The sequence below is a fragment of the Choristoneura fumiferana genome, chromosome 29 (assembly GCF_025370935.1).
Source record: "Choristoneura fumiferana chromosome 29, NRCan_CFum_1, whole genome shotgun sequence".
In the NCBI taxonomy this organism is placed as follows: Eukaryota; Metazoa; Arthropoda; class Insecta; order Lepidoptera; family Tortricidae; genus Choristoneura; species Choristoneura fumiferana.
This window is the reverse complement of record NC_133500.1, coordinates 11,875,047-11,896,433: the sequence shown is the minus strand read 5'-3', so window position 1 is coordinate 11,896,433 and position 21,387 is coordinate 11,875,047. Positions and strand designations below refer to the sequence as shown.

The 21,387-nt window shown below is 37.4% G+C and overlaps 1 protein-coding gene and 1 long non-coding RNA gene across 2 annotated transcripts in view; both read right to left on the bottom strand.

Annotated features, from left to right (window-relative positions):
- The window catches only part of LOC141444087 (uncharacterized), a 5,885-nt gene extending 5,698 nt beyond the window's left edge, over positions 1 to 187 (bottom strand). The window contains exon 1 of the mRNA XM_074109518.1: positions 173 to 187. Within this exon, the coding sequence (XP_073965619.1) occupies positions 173 to 187 (15 nt within the window). The remainder of the gene's footprint in view (positions 1 to 172) is intronic.
- An 8,609-nt stretch (positions 188 to 8,796) lies between these two features.
- Positions 8,797 to 11,612, bottom strand: LOC141444250 (uncharacterized). Its single transcript, XR_012453149.1, has 2 exons — positions 11,176 to 11,612; positions 8,797 to 11,091 (listed from the first exon to the last, which is right to left on the bottom strand). It is a non-coding gene; the product is annotated as an uncharacterized lncRNA (long non-coding RNA).
- Between the last annotated feature and the right edge of the window lie 9,775 nt (positions 11,613 to 21,387).

Below are 21,387 nucleotides of genomic sequence, written 5' to 3'. Positions count from 1 at the left end.
ACTACTAAATTACTACTTACATACTAAATAAGAAGAAAGAAAAGAAACATTGAAGCAAAAAGGGCCATACTCAGCGTGTTGCCACGGCAAGCCGCAGCGCTTTTTGACAGTTGATAAAGTGCAAAACTGTATAGGTATAGGTGGAAAACTTAAGCATAAAGGTCCAAGTTGCCTCTGCCCGAGCCATCTTGCTCGCTCCTTTCGCTCACTCGCTTAGATAAATTAATTTTAGTGAGCCTGTATATACAGAAAATAAAATAAATTGTAAATGGCAGTTAGCGAGCAGCGCAGTAAACAAGTAAAGGTTCAACCCACTACATTTATCATTAGTTATCATGCCATTACCTACCGTAATAGAATTGTGTCAGGAACGAATTTCAAGCGCATACATGACAACATGACGGCGAAAGTTGGTTAGGAAACGTCTCATAATTATATAATAACGGCGCCATTTCACGATATGCCTAGAAATTTCGTGATCTGGCGGATTTTACGATCGGCCGCCGACATATCGTTTGGTATCCTAAATTTCGATATTTGCCATTGCTTATTCAAATACACCCCCCTCAGAACTCTAGCTTTATATCAAGTTTAAATCGTCGCCTTAACCAATCGAACGGTCGGTGATCAAGTCCAGCGACTCGCTCATTGTGCAAGGAAGGTTCCGCAGTAATCGCTAATTAACGACTGATATACAGCTAAAGGCTGTTTAATTGCTACACAAGGGTCATAGAGTTAACTTCTTTATAACCGACTTCAAAAAGGAGGAGCTAAACGATAGAAAGGCACCGGACTTTTAGGCATAATATTGTATGGGCTTAATGTACATAAGGGTTATTTGATATAATAAAGTTTTCGACTAAACTATTAAATGCATGAAATTTTTGGATTGTACAATACACAAATATGTTTAAGTTAGGTTTATTTTAGGTATGGTATATTTTTGTACTGCTTACTTGGGCATTTTTACTTTAAATGACGCAACATAACATAACATTTTAGACGACCAGATGGCCTAGTGGTTAGAGAACCTGGCTACGAAGCTTGAGGTCCCGGGTTCGATTCCCGTGTCGGGGCAGATATTTGTATGAAAAATACGAATGTTTGTTCTCGGATCTTGGGTGTTTAATATGTATTTAAGTATGTGTCTGTTTATATAATTATATTTATCCGTTGCTTAGTACCCAAAACACAAGCTTTGCTAAGCTTACTTTGGGACTAGGTCAATTGGTGTGAATTGTCCCGTGACATTTATTTATTTATTTATTTATAACTTCTTTTCAGAATTAGGTAATTCTGGATTCTCCTTACTCAGAATCACGAGTAAGTACTGCAGCATCACTTAAACGTCCACGAGCTCATAAGGTGCTCGTGAACCCTAAGCAAGCTGACATAAATCAAAACACGTAGAATTTTGCAGAAAACACTTTTTATTTAAAAATTAAACAGCCGCATTTTAAAAGAAAAACACACAAATAACTATAAAAAACACAAAAAATAAACAATTTGTTATAAAAAATTAACCAAAAAATATATATAAAAATAAACACAAAAAAGGAACAGATTTTGGTATCACATGTTGTTAGACAGAGCTGTTAGTGAATTAGGTACGTAAGAAAATATAATTGGTGCGTTATGGAAAAAAAAAGTTAATCAACCGCAAGCCAAATAAATCCAAATTCAATACAGAAATGCGCCTTTGTAAAGGCCTTTTTAAAATTTTGAAAAGAAAACATCCCTAAAAACCTATACAAAAGACAATATTAAAAACTTAGGTAATCTCTGAAATGATGTAAGCTAGTATAATGACTACATGCATGTATTCACCGGGTGACCACCTAAAATCTATGAGAGCGAAAAAAACTATTATACGTTTGTCTTTCATATATGATATTAGCAAAACATTATTAGCATTTTAATAGGGGTGATTAGGTTATTTAAAACTCTTTTTAAACAGTTCACCACGAAACGGTACGCTCTTCTGAACCTCCACGCTAACGGATCCCACGGAGCAGTAGACGTCACACGCTCCAGTCTCCCGAGATTAAACGTGCGGATAATAACCACATGGCGACACCCATCACGAGTAGGTGGTAGATCAGGATGTAGTAGGGGTATAGGTAGGACTGAAAAGAGAATTTTAATTAGCCACAACAAGAAAAGACCCAAACTAACACGTCCCTAGACAACCACGGAATCAAAACTTACCCGATGAAAATCGGCAGTATCGGAGAAATTGTTAAAACGCCCAGTCACACGGGCGTGCAGCAGAAAAGAAGCGGGCAAACGCTTAACATCTTGCGGCACAAGCCGGCCACACACAATGGTAAAATCACTTGTACTGACTTTTATCAATCACGGAAACATCAAGGAAAAACTGTTGCAGAATATTTTTTAGATCAAAATTCCAACTCAGGCGAGAGCTCTGCGCTATCCAACATGTGATCAAAAATAGAGGCCAAAAACAAAAACATCAGTCGAACCACGAAACAAAGAATTCAAATTTCAAATTTCAAATCAGAAACCAAATGTGTAATATAAAAGAGTTAACTGCCAGCACACAACCGGCCAGTAAAAATGCTTGGAAAAAGAACAAAAAGTATGCAACAAGCAACTCGCATGCAGCGTTGTAATGCTGCAGATACCCCCTACCAAAACAAAAACCTACAAGTACATAGTCAAAATAAAATTGCCAAAACCCAAGTGACAACCCTAATCAAAACCCAAAAGTGCAAAAAAGACAACCCTAACAAAATACCGAAAACTCGAAAGTGACAAACCTAAACAAAATCCCAAAAATAGCGACAACTTAACGACAAACAACCCTAGACGAAACCCTAAAATAGCGACAACCCTAACGACAAACAACCCTAACCGAAACCCAAAAATAGCGACAACCCTAACGACAAACAACCCTAACCGAAACCGAGACAAGACAAAACCAACAAGAAATCGTAATTGAAAAACACTGGACTGAGAAAACCCGGGAGAAAAGGCACACTGATAGCTGCAACGTACATCTGTCGTGGGAATAGGTACCAATATTCAAAGCCTTAAAGAACTAATTAACAAATTAACAATAAGTATTACAAAATGTGAAGTAAACCACTGATTAGAACGACCCTTTACAATAAGCCCCTAATCGTTGGCAACCCCAATGTAACACAACGTAAAGAGAAAACACCTACACTAACTCCCCAAACTGAAACTGTACATCGAGGAATAAAAACCTAATCCTAAAGAAACAAATGCCGCGCGCTACTTGCCGAGCGAACATTGAAAGCAATTTGAAATTATAACGCCAACACAAGCCGGTCGTTCAGCAGAAAAAATTCGAACAAAATAGTCGAAACGAGAAGTCAAGTCCGGGAAATAACACTAAGACGTTTCGTACTCAATCGCCCATCCGGAATGCGTCACTTTCCGAACGGTGGTTGACTGCGAAATGATTGACCACACGTTGTCAACACACCTAGGTTACTTGGTCAAATCTAAATGCCACAACGAAAGTTAGGCAACAAACCTAAAACCTAAGACCTAACAACTAACACTATACCTAAGCACAAATGGAATACCTAAAGTATAATCCCACGACGACGACAATACAGCTCAAAGAAACCCCACAGATTACAACATCAAATGCTCAACTGTGAAAAACAACGTTAATGCGATACGACGAGAACAGACAGACAAACCTACCCAAAATTAGATACGATCAGCAACTCAAAATAGCTGAACGAGACAACGACCGAAGACAGCAATTATCAGCAAAAAAACCACCTGAGGAAAATTTAGGAGATACGATGAAAACAGACAAACACACCTACCCAAAATTAGATACGGTCTGCAACTCAAAATAGCTGAACGAAACAACGACCAAAGACAACAATTATTAGCAAAAAAACCACCTGAGGAAAAGTTCAGGAGATACGATGAAAACAGACAAACACACCTACAAACTTCAATACGATCTACAACTACGAATCGCTGAACGAACTAAAGACAAACGGCAACAAATATACCTGAAATCACCTGAGGAAAAGTTCAGGAGATACGATGAAACGGACGAACACACCTACCCAAAATTAGATACGGTCTGCAACTCAAAATAGCTGAACGAAACAACGACCACAGACAACAATTATTAGCAAAAAAACCCACCTGAGGAAAAGTTCAGGAGATACGATGAAAACAGACAAACACACCTACAAACTTCAATACGATCTACAACTACGAATCGCTGAACGAACTAAAGACAAACGGCAACAAATATACCTGAAATCACCTGAGGAAAAATCAGGAGATACGATGAAAACGGACGAACACACCTACAAAATTTGTACGGTCTGCAAATAAATCAATAACGCGTATAACAACAAAATAGCGAAGCTAGCCGAAATGACGAAACGAAAGGAAACGCACGACTTTAGGATTTGGAAAAAAGTATTAACCAACGAATAGTGAAGCTAGGCCGAAATAACGAAACGAAAGAAACACACGACTTTAGGATTTGGAAAAAAGTGACGGAGAGAAACTAGATTTTCTGCACGCGTCTCCCGGCTGCGAATCACATCTTGATCCTCAGGCTGGACAATAACGTGACGAGAAAAAACAATCTCACGTCCGTACATTAAAAGTTGGGCGTATAAGACGTCGCCAGGTTAATACATGAATGAAAACACGTATGAAAACTGTACTGTATGAACACGTATGAAAATATCAGACTCCATAGCACGACAAATAAACAAGTATGAGACTCGAAAGCATAGCAGTGACAAAACGAAACTACTGAGGACTCCCTAAAACACCACGGTAGATCTATACCACTGATCGGCTGTAGCACTAGGACGGTCGTTGAACGAAATCAAATTAACACGACGACGTAACAACGCATCAGGAACAATATTAAGAACGCCCTATGTTCTGCACCTGTAAAACGCAAGTGGAGAACGCTCGCCCGAAACAGAAGCGTAAGAACACTCTGTACATCAGGTAAAATATTAAGAACGCCCTTCCTATATACAGCGTCCGCAAACACGATGTGGAGGTCGTTCGCCCGAAACCGAAATGTAGAAACACTCCCGTTCATCCGGCGCAAAAAACCGACGTGCATAACTATAGAAGAATAAAGACGAGGAGTACCGTGGACCTTGTTCGACAGCAACTCCAAATGCGATGATGGACGTAAAAAGAAACTACCCTATCCAACACAGAAGGCTACGAAAGGATAAAAACAATAATCTAAAAAACAGATTAAAGCCAGGAAAAGAAAACCCAAAAAACCAGCAAGAGCAACACACGATGCAGGCGACGTAGAGCTAATCAAACAAACACAAAAGCAAAAAAAACATCAAAAAAGTCTGTCCAAAAAGCTACGTCGACCTACCTTTGAGGGCCTTACACGTTCCTACGGTGTTAACTACGGGAAAACAAGCTACCAAAATAAATTGCTCGGTTATATCATAGGAAATAAATAAAAACCACATGAGAAAAATGTTTACAGAATATTATTATATTTAAATCACGCAGAGTAAATAATATTAATACATCATCACACGAAGGCGGGAACTCACGAAATGTCACAGGACGATCACGGACGAAAGAGTATCAGCGGCCACGAATTTCATCACGTTTAAGAAAAACCTGGGTTAGTGAAGGCCTGGAACATAGAAAAGAAAGAAATATTATGGTCGCAAAGCGACCAGCATCCCCCAGAAGAAACAAAAAAACATATGTTTGAATACAATTATAATTAAAAGTTACTTACTTTTGTCGGGCGCCAAATTTATGCAGCATTACTTAAACGTCCACGAGCTCATAAGGTGCTCGTGAACCCTAAGCAAGCTGACATAAATCAAAACACGTAGAATTTGCAGAAAACACTTTTTATTAAAAATTAAACAGCCGCATTTTAAAAGAAAAACACACAAATAACTATAAAAAACACAAAAAAAAACAATTTGTTATAAAAAATTAACCAAAAAATATATATAAAAATAAACACAAAAAAGGAACAGATTTTGGTATCACATGTTGTTAGACAGAGCTGTTAGTGAATTAGGTACGTAAGAAAATTATAATTGTGCGGTTATGGAAAAAAAAGTTAATCAACCGCAAGCCAAATAAATCCAAATTCAATACAGAAATGCGCCTTTGTAAAGGCCTTTTTTAAAATTTGAAAAGGAAACATCCCCTAAAAACCTATACAAAAGACAATATTAAAAACTTAGGTAATCTCTGAAATGATGTAAGCTAGTACTAATGACTACATGCATGTATTCACCGGGTGACCAACCTAAAATCTATGAGAGCGAAAAAACTATTATACGTTTGTCTTTCATATATGATATTAGCAAAACATTATTAGCATTATTTAATAGGGGTGATTAGGTTATTTAAACTCTTTTTAAACAGTTCACCACGAAACGGTACGCTCTTCTGAACCTCCACGCTAACGGATCCCACGGAGCAGTAGACGTCACACGCTCCAGTCTCCCGAGATTAAACGTGCGGATAATAACCACATGGCGACACCCATCACGAGTAGGTGGTAGATCAGGATGTAGTAGGGGTATAGGTAGGACTGAAAAGAGAATTTTAATTAGCCCACAACAAGGAAAAGACCCAAACTAACACGTCCCTAGACAACCACGGAATCAAAACTTACCCGATGAAAATCGGCAGTATCGGAGAAATTGTTAAAACGCCCAGTCACACGGGCGTGCAGCAGAAAAGAAGCGGGCAAACGCTTAACATCTTGCGGCACAAGCCGGCCACACACAATTGGTAAAATCACTTGTACTGACTTTTATCAATCACGGAAACATCAAGGAAAAACTGGTTGCAGAATATTTTTTAGATCAAAATTCCAACTCAGGCGAGAGCTCTGCGCTATCCAACATGTGATCAAAGAATAGAGGCCAAAAACAAAAACATCAGTCGAACCCACGAAACAAAGAATTCAAATTTCAAATTTCAAATCAGAAACCAAATATGTAATATAAAAGAGTTAACTGCCAGCACACAACCGGCCAGTAAAAATGCTTGGAAAAAGAACAAAAAGTATGCAACAAGCAACTCGCATGCAGCGTTGTAATGCTGCAGATACCCCCCTACCAAAACAACAAAAACCTACAAGTACATAGTCAAAATAAAATTGCCAAAACCCAAGTGACAACCCTAATCAAAACCCAAAAGTGCAAAAAAGACAACCCTAACAAATACCGAAAACTCGGAAGTGACAACCCTAAACAAAATCCCAAAAATAGCGACAACTTAACGACAAACAACCCTAGACGAAACCCTAAAATAGCGACAACCCTAACGACAAACAACCCTAACCGAAACCCAAAAATAGCGACAACCCTAACGACAAACAACCCTAACCGAAACCGAGACAAGACAAAACCAACAAGAAATCGTAATTGAAAAACACTGGACTGAGAAAACCCGGGAGAAAAGGCACACTGATAGCTGCAACGTACATCTGTCGTGGGAATAGGTACCAATATTCAAAGCCTTAAAGAACTAATTAACAAATTAACAATAAGTATTTACAAAATGTGAAGTAAACCACTGATTAGAACGACCCTTTACAATAAGCCCCTAATCGTTGGCAACCCCAATGTAACACAACGTAAAGAGAAAACACCTACACTAACTCCCCAGAAATTATTTGAAACTGTACATCGAGGAATAAAAACCTAATCCTAAAGAAACAAATGCCGCGCGCTACTTGCCGAGCGAACATTTGAAAGCAATTTGAAATTATAACGCCAACACAAGCCGGTCGTTCAGCAGAAAAAAATTCGAACAAAATAGTCGAAACGAGAAGTCAAGTCCGGGAAATAACACTAAGACGTTTCGTACTCAATCGCCCATCCGGAATGCGTCACTTTCCGAACGGTGGTTGACTGCGAAATGATTGACCACACGTTGTCAACACACCTAGGTTACTTGGTCAAATCTAAATGCCACAACGAAAGTTAGGCAACAAACCTAAAACCTAAGACCTAACAACTAACACTATACCTAAGCACAAATGGAATACCTAAAGTATAATCCCACGACGACGACAATACAGCTCAAAGAAACCCCACAGATTACAACATCAAATGCTCAACTGTGAAAAACAACGTTAATGCGATACGACGAGAACAGACAGACAAACCTACCCAAAATTAGATACGATCAGCAACTCAAAATAGCTGAACGAGACAACGACCGAAGACAGCAATTATCAGCAAAAAAACCACCTGAGGAAAAGTTTAGGAGATACGATGAAAACAGACAAACACACCTACCCAAAATTAGATACGGTCTGCAACTCAAAATAGCTGAACGAAACAACGACCACAGACAACAATTATTAGCAAAAAAACCCACCTGAGGAAAAGTTCAGGAGATACGATGAAAACAGACAAACACACCTACAAACTTCAATACGATCTACAACTACGAATCGCTGAACGAACTAAAGACAAACGGCAACAAATATACCTGAAATCACCTGAGGAAAAGTTCAGGAGATACGATGAAAACGGACGAACACACCTACCCAAAATTAGATACGGTCTGCAACTCAAAATAGCTGAACGAAACAACGACCACAGACAACAATTATTAGCAAAAAAACCCACCTGAGGAAAAGTTCAGGAGATACGATGAAAACAGACAAACACACCTACAAACTTCAATACGATCTACAACTACGAATCGCTGAACGAACTAAAGACAAACGGCAACAAATATACCTGAAATCACCTGAGGAAAAGTTCAGGAGATACGATGAAAACGGACGAACACACCTACAAAATTTGGTACGGTCTGCAAATAAAACATTAACCGCGTATAACAACAAAATAGCGAAGCTAGGCCGAAATAACGAAACGAAAGGAAACGCACGACTTTAGGATTTGGAAAAAAGTATTAACCAACGGAATAGTGAAGCTAGGCCGAAATAACGAAACGAAAGGAAACACACGACTTTAGGATTTGGAAAAAAGTGACGGAGAGAAACTAGATTTTCTGCACGCGTCTCCCGGCTGCGAATCACATCTTGATCCTCAGGCTGGACAATAACGTGACGAGAAAAAACAATCTCACGTCCGTACATTAAAAAGTTGGGCGTATAAGACGTCGCCAGGTTAATACATGAATGAAAACACGTATGAAAACTGTACTGTATGAACACGTATGAAAATATCAGACTCCATAGCACGACAAATAAACAAGTATGAGACTCGGAAAGCATAGCAGTGACAAAACGAAACTACTGAGGACTCCCTAAAACACCACGGTAGATCTATACCACTGATCGGCTGTAGCACTAGGACGGTCGTTGAACGAAATCAAATTAACACGACGACGTAACAACGCATCAGGAACAATATTAAGAACGCCCTATGTTCTGCACCTGTAAAACGCAAAGTGGAGAACGCTCGCCCGAAACAGAAGCGTAAGAACACTCCTGTACATCAGGTAAAATATTAAGAACGCCCTTCCTATATACAGCGTCCGCAAAACACGATGTGGAGGTCGTTCGCCCGAAACCGAAATGTAGAAACACTCCCGTTCATCCGGCGCAAAAAACCGACGTGGCATAACTATAGAAGAATAAAGACGAGGAGTACCGTGGACCTTGTTCGACAGCAACTCCAAATGCGATGATGGACGTAAAAAGAAACTACCCTATCCAACACAGAAGGCTACGAAAGGATAAAAACAAAATCTAAAAAACAGATTAAAGCCAGGAAAAGAAAACCCAAAAAACCAGCAAGAGCAACACACGATGCAGGCGACGTAGAGCTAATCAAACAAACACAAAAGCAAAAAAACATCAAAAAAAAGTCTGTCCAAAAAGCTACGTCGACCTACCTTTGAGGGCCCTTACACGTTCCTACGGGTGTTAACTACGGGAAAACAAGCTACCAAAATAAATTGCTCGGGTTATATCATAGGAAAATAAATAAAAAACCACATGAGAAAAATGTTTACAGAATATTATTATATTTAAATCACGCAGAGTAAATAAATATTAATACATCATCACACCGAAGGCGGGAACTCACGAAATGTCACAGGACGATCACGGACGAAAGAGTATCAGCGGCCACGAACTTCATCACGTTTAAGAAAAACCTGGGTTAGTGAAGGCCTGGAACATAGAAAAGAAAGAAATATTATGGTCGCAAAGCGACCAGCATCCCCCCAGAAGAAACAAAAAAAAACATATGTTTTGAATTACAATTATAATTAAAAGTTACTTACTTTTGTCGGGCGCCAAATTTATGCAGCATCACTTAAACGTCCACGAGCTCATAAGGTGCTCGTGAACCCTAAGCAAGCTGACATAAATCAAAACACGTAGAATTTTGCAGAAAACACTTTTTATTTAAAAATTAAACAGCCGCACTTTAAAAGAAAAACACACAAATAACTATAAAAAACACAAAAAATAAACAAATTGTTATAAAAAATTAACCAAAAAATATATATAAAAATAAACACAAAAAAGGAACAGATTTTGGTATCACATGTTGTTAGACAGAGCTGTTAGTGAATTAGGTACGTAAGAAAATTATAATTGGTGCGGTTATGGAAAAAAAAGTTAATCAACCGCAAGCCAAATAAATCCAAATTCAATACAGAAATGCGCCTTTGTAAAGGCCTTTTAAAATTTTGAAAAGGAAAACATCCCCTAAAAACCTATACAAAAGACAATATTAAAAACTTAGGTAATCTCTGAAATGATGTAAGCTAGTACTAATGACTACATGCATGTATTCACCGGGTGACCAACCTAAAATCTATGAGAGCGAAAAAAACTATTATACGTTTGTCTTTCATATATGATATTAGCAAAACATTATTAGCATTATTTAATAGGGGTGATTAGGTTATTTAAACTCTTTTTAAACAGTTCACCACGAAACGGTACGCTCTTCTGAACCTCCACGCTAACGGATCCCACGGAGCAGTAGACGTCACACGCTCCAGTCTCCCGAGATTAAACGTGCGGATAATAACCACATGGCGACACCCATCACGAGTAGGTGGTAGATCAGGATGTTAGTAGGGGTATAGGTAGGACTGAAAAGAGAATTTTAATTAGCCCACAACAAGGAAAAGACCCAAACTAACACGTCCCTAGACAACCACGGAATCAAAACTTACCCGATGAAAATCGGCAGTATCGGAGAAATTGTTAAAACGCCCAGTCACACGGGCGTGCAGCAGAAAAGAAGCGGGCAAACGCTTAACATCTTGCGGCACAAGCCGGCCACACACAATTGGTAAAATCACTTGTACTGACTTTTATCAATCACGGAAACATCAAGGAAAAACTGGTTGCAGAATATTTTTTAGATCAAAATTCCAACTCAGGCGAGAGCTCTGCGCTATCCAACATGTGATCAAAGAATAGAGGCCAAAAACAAAAACATCAGTCGAACCCACGAAACAAAGAATTCAAATTTCAAATTTCAAATCAGAAACCAAATGTGTAATATAAAAGAGTTAACTGCCAGCACACAACCGGCCAGTAAAAATGCTTGGAAAAAGAACAAAAAGTATGCAACAAGCAACTCGCATGCAGCGTTGTAATGCTGCAGTACCTACTATTGATTTAAACGAAGAAAAAAAAGTGTCCCTATTTTTTTTGTCAGTTTTGTGACTTTTGTTTCATATAGTTTATATGGGTCGTTGCAAAATGGACAAGTACAATTTTTATGGAAAATTGGGCACGTTTTTTTTTCCTCGTCAAAATGAATTGTGGTCGTGATTCTGAGTACGGAGAACCCAGGATTACCCAATTATGAAAAAAAATATAGGTTACGTCATTTAAAGTAAAAATGCCCTACTATATGTTGGTGTGCATTAAAGAGTTATTTTGTTGCATTTTATTTTATTTCCAAATACTTTGTGAGATTTTGCAAAGCTTTTTTGTTAATTTTAATAGTGTTGTTATATTAGCGAAACTATATTTATAATCTTGTCGTGAAGATAATTTGAACAGTTGGCAACACTGGCTTGTTTTTACCACATTAACGCTACGGCTATGTCCGGTTGCCGTGGTTTACTCGCGCGACGTGTTTTTGCCGCGCTCATGTCGCGAGCGCAGGGCTTTTTGCCGCTCGTTTATGACCCGGTCCCGCTAGTAAGGGGTTAATGTCGATACTGTTGGAATAAAACGTTGTTTTAGTCGTTATCCGTTCGTTACGAAACTAACGTTTGGCAATCTGATTCATTTCGCAACTTTCATTTCGCAAACTCTAAAACTCTAAATATTTCAGGATTTATTTCAGGGCTATCGTGTTGATCCCTTTTGGTTAGGTTAGTTTTATAAAAATCCTGAAATATTTACGATTTCAGAAATATTAAACAGTTGCGAAATGAAAAGTTTCGAAATGAATCAGTACCCTTAGTGTAAGTTTTCGATTACAAAATACGTCTCGATCGCGTTCGCGTTAAAATCTCAATTTGTATGGAAACACGAACAGCGCCTCTAGTGGAACGTTTGCGATGTTCGTTTCCATACAAATTACGATTTTAACGCGAACGCGATCGAGACGTATTTTGTAACCGAAAACTTACACTAAGGGCACAGGTTGCCAAACGTTAGTTGCGAAACATTCGTGAACCGTTTTATAGTCTGTTATGTGCCTTATTTCTGAGAAAGACTACTCTTTTTTTTTCCACGCGTCATTACTTACCGCAAAATTTGATCGAATTGGGTGAAATAGGATGGGAGTTTTTGCCCAGTGATTCGAATGCATTCGGCAAAGATACTAATACTAGAGATCCAGGCTTTTTGCCAACAATATTTTCCCAAAAGAATTCATTCTCCAAGTTTTTTTTTTCTGAAACTGTAAACTATTCAGGATATATTTCAAGGTTATCCTGTAGTAAAGTAAAGTTGGTTTTTTTAACAATCCTGACGTACTTAAAAAAAATGTTTATCCACAGGAACTGTTTGGATAAATATGTTCGGCGATAATTAAGAGAACCTATGATTCCACAATAAACGCATTTTCAAGTCTTGGTGCGCAGCCGGAGTGGGGTCTCGATTTTCATGGTTCAGAAACATCGATACAAGACGAGTCATCGATAAGAAATACCGACTTACGTTCGCGTCTATCGCACGCTTCCATAAAGCGACGGTAACTTTTTACCACCAATCGCCAATTACGCACAGCTACATGAAATTCATTGAATGATTTCGTCGTTTAGCCAACCGCGGTGTGAGAGGTACCAGTTTCATTGTGACCACCCATTGCACTGTACAAGAAATTGTGCTAGGCCTAAAATGGGTAACGAAATTCAATTGCTTAAAAAAATAAGACATGCGGAGTGACATCATTATTATCAGCCTAGCCTATGTAAGTCCTACTGCTGGGCACAGGCCTCCTCTCAGAATCTGTTTTTAGAAGCTTTTATTTAGCCTTCAGTGTTTGTTTAGGTCGAATTTTGCAAGTTAAATCTGACCCAATTCCAGTGGTCGGATTCACTTCAAATTTGCTATGTATGTGTAGGTTAGATGAATGCAGTTAACAAAAAGCATAGTCAGCAAAAGAACTTGCATTATAAACCTAACCAGGTGCCGTTCAATCGTCATACAAACTTTTAGCATAATTTCATTTTATTACGTTCAAGAATCATAATATTCATTGAGCATAAAAAAATAACATTAATTAGTCGTAACAACAATTGCTATAATGCTTATATTCAATAATTTCATTTTGAATATTCGGTTAATCATATAATTGTTAAAATCTATACCAACATTTAAAATAATGATTAGACGGTAAGTATAACATCATGCGTGCCAAATGCAAAAAAACATTTGATTTGTGCGAGCAAGACGATTCGGAGCAGAAGCGACTCTGATAGGTTGGGTTTAGAAGGCTAAGGCGGCAAAGCGGAGCGTAGCTCCCGCCTTAGCCTTCGATGTTAGGTTTTTTTTTTATAGCAGCCCAGATAAAATTGCTTCACAAATTCTTTACTGTTGGATTTTTGTCAGGTGTTTTATACTTTTCGATCATTATCCTCGATGTTTATATATTATACAGTACTTTAATATGCATAAGACAATTATGCTAATTGAAAAATATGATATTAGAAATTCGGCAATTTGTTTATAATATGCATATTGTAACAATACGTACTCAATATTTCGACAGATTGAAATTCTGATATTTTTTGTTATGAGAAATGAAAATTCGCAAATCGTTCTTATAACAAACATTACACACCCAACCTAACCAACAAAAAAACCCTCGACATTTTAATTTAAAAGTTCAAATATCTGATAAACGGCTGAAACATATAACGGCTGAAATACATTGCCGTCAAACTTATAACACCCCTTTTTTGCATCTGGGGTAAAAAATGAGATTCTAATAGTAGATTGTACAACAAGAGCATAAAACGAGTATTTTTACCCAAGCCGTTTAATATAGCCACCCGAGCCGCTACGGCGAGGGTGGATAGACACGTCGAGAGAAAAGTGGGTGCTCGACAAATGCTCGAGTTTTACACTCTGCCTTCATTTCGTTTGCGAGGAAATGTAATAGCAACAGTGGAAACAATTAATTGTTCACTTTCTATATACCTTTCATTTTTCATGCATTTTACTGCACTAGACTAGAGCATAAAAAGTAATTTATGTCGCTTAGATCCAGCATAAATTCGAACTTTACGAGCATGAAAACTGAAAAAAAAAGGTTTTTTGTACTTGTTAACTATGCCTATGCCTAATCTTTACCTGCAATGAAATTATGTGGGTTTGCTGGCAACCTACGTCTCATAACTCACAGAGATAGCGGTGAATGTCTTAGATATCGCAAAATGGCCGGTGACCACTTGTTATTGTCAAAACTAGGAAACTAAGCAAAGATACTAATACGATAGCTTTAGTGAATTATCCTTTCCAATTGTTAAATCTGTTTTTCTCCAATATGCTTGGAAATGTCCGCCTAACTGTCGCTAATATAGTACGCGAAATTCTTCCTTATTGTACTCAAATTAAAAAATGGTGGGACTTTCTACCTTCCAGGTGATCCAACATCTTATTTTTTAGTTATAAATAATACCCTATTGAAATTTCAAGTTGCCTCAAATAAATACATTTTTTATATTTTTTGCAAAATATTTTTGCACGCGCCTTGCAATATTAAAGTCTAGACTAAATAGTCTGACTTTTTTTTAATTCTTTACATTTTTTTTAAATTTAGGGGTTGATTTATCCCCGATATTTACCAGCCAGGTCTACAGTGCTGTGTTGTGCTATAATAAGAGAGGTATGTGACAAGTATGCAGCTTGCCTCAAGTACCTACCCAAAAATTGGTGCCAGCTCTCGGACTAATACTCTACAGATTACCTACTCGTAAATAGATTATTACTAGCTTTTGCCCGCGGCTTTGCCCGCGTGGAATTCGGTTATCACGCGCTGTTTCCTCGGGAACTGTGCATTTTTCCTGGTTAAAAAGTAGCCCATATCACTCTCTGGCCCATAAACTATCTTTATGCCAAAAATAACGCTGATCCGTCGCTCCGTTTCGACGTGAAAGACGGAGAAACATATAAACACGCACACAAACATTTTTACTGCCCAGGAATCTACCTAGCTTTGATAAAATTAACTTAAAGTTGTCTCATTTATCTGTTCAAATTATCTACTCTTAAATTACGAGATCAAAATGTATTTATCAACAATCAGCCATCAAGGACATCCAGGCTTCTGCGACGTGGGTGGTCTAGACGTTTTTGTGCGCCTGCGACGAAATTGTATGGCATGCGGAATTGCGGATGTAGGTACCAAGAAAAAGCCGCTAAACATTCTTTCATTTCGGAAGTAGAAGTACCGTTTGTGGCCACTGTACCGTTTATAGCCATTTGTAGCTTAAATATACGTTTGAAATAAATTTATAGTAATTAAACATTACAAACTATAATCGTTTCAGTATAAACTTTTGAAAACTCACTAAACATATTGCTTTAATAATACAACTTTTTATACTAATTGTATTTAGACTTAGGTTATGACTTGTTAAAGGAAAACAGAAATATTTGTATGCCTACTGGCAAAACATAGAGATTCCTGAATGTTATGCTTTTAAGTTCGATTATGTACACCTATGTTCCACAAATAAACGTATTCTATTCTATTCTATTCTATTATATATTACTTCAAATGACAACTGGCCAAAAACGGCACTTCTACCCTAAATGGGAATTTGGATGCACAACTGTTAAAGGGCTGTTTGCGTGTAAGTTGCATGTTATATCGAGAATTAGATTTTATGGGTTTCTTTATTAGGTCAATTTTATTGAAGTTAGAGTAGGTATTTATTAACAACTATACACAAAATAGCATAAAAGATATGAAATTAACAGGTAAAAAGAAGACAAAAAAAACTTATTTATGATACCTTAACTAAATATCGAGGGCATTCTGGTAAAACAGAATAAGTGCAAGATTAAAAAAAATAGTTACATACATAGGCATACTCAATTTTTTCTGCTTTATTTATCTAGATATAAGACCGTATAAGTAAATAAATTTTGTGCTCTTATCCGGTTCTGCCAGAATACCCTCGATATAGGTACCTAACATGTCACTATTTAAAATTATAAAAATATTTATTTTCTTCCTTTATTTCAATAAATCCAAGACTCGTTTTTTTCATTAGTTATTTAATTATTTGAGCTCTATCTATTAATTCCCTCAGTAAAATAAAATAAAACGCCGTCATCCAATTGATTTAATTTTGAAATAATAAGGAAACCTGTAGTATTTAGGTTTTAATAAACATAAAATTGTACGACATTTATCGGAGAAATCCTGATTGACAATGACATGAAAGCAGAAGTAAAGCTAGAGGCTGACGAGGAAGGAGGTTGCAGCTTTTAGCAAATAGTTCATATCACGTCACATATCGTATTTTTTTTGTTTTCCACAGGCGATGTTGCCATTACATAAGCCTATCTTTGTACAAGTTTATATCCCAATGATTTCCGATTCAAATAATATTTAAAATATACGAGCTTCTCTTTATACGAGTACGCACGCTTTCGTTTCATATTTAAAATTAAAAATTCTGTTGACGATTTTAATTAAAAACCAACAAGAACAAGACATCGAACGTAGAATGCACCTTTCGTAAATTAATTGACATTGTACTGGTGGTTAAATAATTGTTATTAGGGTCCCACATGTCAAACAGGTCTCTAATGGGTTATTAAAGCTGTGTACATACAGAGGACTTACAACTGGAATTGGATTGAAGTAGACTTCTCCGTCATGTTTTAGGAGATAATGTATACTTTACGATATGGCATTTGACAACTCCTGAATTGGCCATGTCCTATATTAGTATGCAAATATAGAAATACCTATTGTGTTTAGCAGAAAAGGATTTGGTTGCAAATTGAATAGTGATTTTTTCACAAATCTACAAATCTGTCTCTTACTAAAATGGTTTTCTATACGCCGTTTGGCGTTATACTACACGTTGGTACACAGAAATCTATGTCAACTATATTAATTCCGATTTATTTACTTAAAGGTAGCTTAAACAAATCGGTCGATAGTTCGCATTATCAAGCTTTAACAGCATAATTATGTTTACGCGCAAATCAAAATACCTTTCTAAGGCACTTGTCCCACCGCCGACGATGAGTGAGAAGCGAGCAGAGCGAGTAACTAGAAACGAGTGGGCGAGCAGTGAAAAGCGAGTGTTCGAGCACGACGGGCGATTACTCGCTCCACTCGACTCGCTCGTGCGGGGCGGCCGCCAAGCTGACATCGCTGAGCAAGTATCTATAGCTCAGCGAGTTTTATAGCTCTTGTCGCTGCGACAAAAGATGTAAGAGCGAGTTCTCGCCGACAGCGTGAACAGCCAGCGATCAACTATTAATATGTGTGTCTCTTTTACTCACACAGGATCTTATATCTTTTGTTCGTTTCTTGAGCGAGAAAATAGTCGATAGCCAATCGTTTCCTCGCTGGCGGTGAGACAACTGCGTAACACAGTTGAATATGAATATATAACTTAGCTGATACATAAGCCAAAGCAGTTTTCACTCGTAAAGAAATAAAAAAAATGTTGTTGGTCGCGAAAGCGTTAAGTACGTTACAAGTAATAGAAATGCAAAACAAATTTTCAAGCAAATTGACAAACCAAACAATTAAAGTAATAGTTTAAGTTTATAATAGACGTACTTTGTAACTAGTTTTAAAGTTTTAATTACTGCCGCTCATTACATGTATTTATACATGTAATTAGATTTGAGTAGGTATCGTATATTATTATTTCAAGTATATATGTAAAAAATCCAAATAATAGGTATTAATTGATTTCTTTACCAGTGCAGATACAAATTGATTTAAATTAAAATATACAGCTCTATAAGCAACTTGAGCTCTCGAGCTTAAACTTAAGGATTAATATTGCTAGATTTAAGATGCGCACAGCCAAGATGTGAGATTTACCTAAATTCATATGCCCTAAGGCTTTCTTTTATAGTTTGTGTTATTGAGAATAGTGTTCGTTAAAAAATCGTAAATTAGTTTAGCTGATGATTTAGTACGACTTAAATGCATGACAGTAATAACATAGTCCGATATTTAGGGTTCCGCACCTCAAAAGGGAATAAACGGAAGTCTTAAAGGATCACTTTATGCATGACAGTCAATGCAATTAAATTCTTTAATTCAGACAAAAAACCATATTGGGTTTGTGACAATGTCCTACGATCTAGTAAATAGCACGAGTACAACGACGAGACACGACGACGACGACGAGGTACGAGATTTGTATTTTTTGTGGTACAGGTGGAGGACGGAAGGTTTTGCATAGTCTTGACTTTGACAGCCCTAAATTGTACTTATTTATCCTGAAAAGTAGACGGCACAATTGGATACAACAAAAAGTTAGATTTCCTAGTTGATAATACATTCTGAATAAAACGGCCACATCCGTAAAATTCAATCTAAAAAGCCATGATGCAAACCCGTTAAAGATGGTCGGCTATTCGTGGCGTTTTAAAGAGTTACGAAACACCACTAAACATGGTGTCTAACTTTTTAACGCCCATAAAACGAGAGGGCATAGGCGTGCACGTAGTCAGCCAATTTACGACCTTCGTCGATAGTGTTGTGTAGGATTTCGCCTATTTTCCATATATTTGTCGTTTAATTCGACGATTAACGGTCCATTTTCTGATTGTTATGGTAATGTAACGTTGGTGTGTTGGTTACGACATGACAGACGGCCGTTGGAATCTTAAGTGCGTACAGTCATTCTTGTTTATTGAGAATCTACAAAATATGACTTAGAAATAGGCTTAATGCAACGATGTTACTGATTATTAAATAAGGTTTAGATATATTATAAGCACCCCGAAAATAAAGTGTAAAAAGCCGACCATTACACTCTGGGTTCAGGCCTGGCCATTTGAGTTCCATGGCAAGGCTGCGTGTCGATGTGTTACGAGTTAGGTACAAAATCAAGATCAAATGCGGGTAGTTCAAAGAAAAAGAAACGCAGTACTTCATCGAGATATTTTTGTTACCTATGACATGGGCGGGACACATTGCGAGAATGGACGAGGGTTGCTGGACAAGACGAGTCTTTGAATGGAGACCCAGAGCGGATACTCGGGGGCGCGGCAGACAATCGCAGCGCTGGATGGACGACATTCGAAGGCACGGAAGTCGAGAATGGATAAGACGGGCACAAGATCGCCAAGAGTGGAAGATGAGGGAAGCGGCCTACGTCCAAGATTGGATAACCAAAAGGCCGCCATGATGATGATGATGATTTTTGTTATGAAATTTATACTTACCGTAGCTACCTATAATGAGCTCCCGATATTTCGTCGCAGGCGCATGCATCATGATCACTGTTGGATCGATTAAAAATAACCATGAATCATTAAAAACTCTTTATTTAAATTGTCAAATCTAATAACTCAAGAGAGCGAAGCGGTAAAGGTCTGTTTTAGCACAGAATGACTTTTCATAATTTTACTAAACTTTAATAACAAAATTTGATAGTGAATCCGACTGTACCCAACACATTGACACCAATACACGCCTAACATTAAAATCGTACATTTTCTATGTTTATGTAATGATGAGTTATTGCCACCCGTGACTATGCCTGCGTATCTCGCGCGAAATACACAATGTTCCGAGATGAAAAGTATTTTATATTCGTCTCTAGGTGATTAAAAAAAATACATTCTATGTGCAAACATTTTATTTAAATTAAGATTGTTTTTTTGGAATCTTTTTGTATTTTTTATTTCAATTCCAAATTTTTACTTTTACGGTCATCCCGTAAAATGGGGCTACGTATGAGGGCTACGGTATAGATGTCGCTAGCGTGCGTTAAGTGGCTAACATAAGAAACAAACAAGCTGAGATATGAGGTGCATAGGGGAAATTCGTGTCTGTACTGTTGACCATCAGTGGTGTAGCGGTATAGCACGCGTTACGGAATACCGAGGACCTGGGTTCGATTCCCAGCGATGGTCTTATTTTTCTGGTTTTTCTGTGCATCTATATTTCAGTTTGTATTTTCATTTTATTTAAATCCCCGCAACCGTAATTGACGAGCGGTTGCTCCACAAAGAAATCAACAAACTTAAAAAGTTTGTGTGAGTTTGTTGAGTACAGTCAACTGCAAAGATATCGACACGGCCAAAGTTACAAAACTAACCGCTAGGATTAGAGAAATTGAGTTTGACGCGAGTCTCAATGTTAATAAAATAAACAATGCAATCTTTGCGAAATCCCGGAATTTCAACAAAAAAACAAGTTGTCAGTTAAATGACATAGACAAATAAAAAATATTTTTAAAAAAACGATGAGTGTCTTCAAAATTAAACAGTTTTTGTCTTAAGGTGCGTCGTCTTCCATACAAACTTTGGTACATCAATATTTTTCCACAGACTATTTCGACGCGATTTTTTGAGGATAGTTAGTTATGGGCATTGTTGTCGCAAATCACAAAATGGAGAGGATCTATAATACCTAAATTTCAGTATGATGCAGTAAATTTTGATCCATTTTACTGTGGTGTGAGTAGCTAATGTCAAATATAATCTGTTGTAAAAAGGTATTGACTATTTCGGGCGGTCACGTGACCACCTAGTTTGGCTCAGTGGTACCAATTCTTAGAAGTAATGTAGTAAGAGAAGGAAGTTCGAAACTCGATGACGCATAATGATTCTTTTTCTTTTTTTTTTACTTTTTATGTTTATTTACAAAGAATAAGTAATAGCATTTCGATAAAGTGCAATTAACATGAAATTCAGTATTTTTTAAGTCAGGTCAAACCAAAGAAAGTAATGTTTTTTCTTGAGGTCATCAATCTACT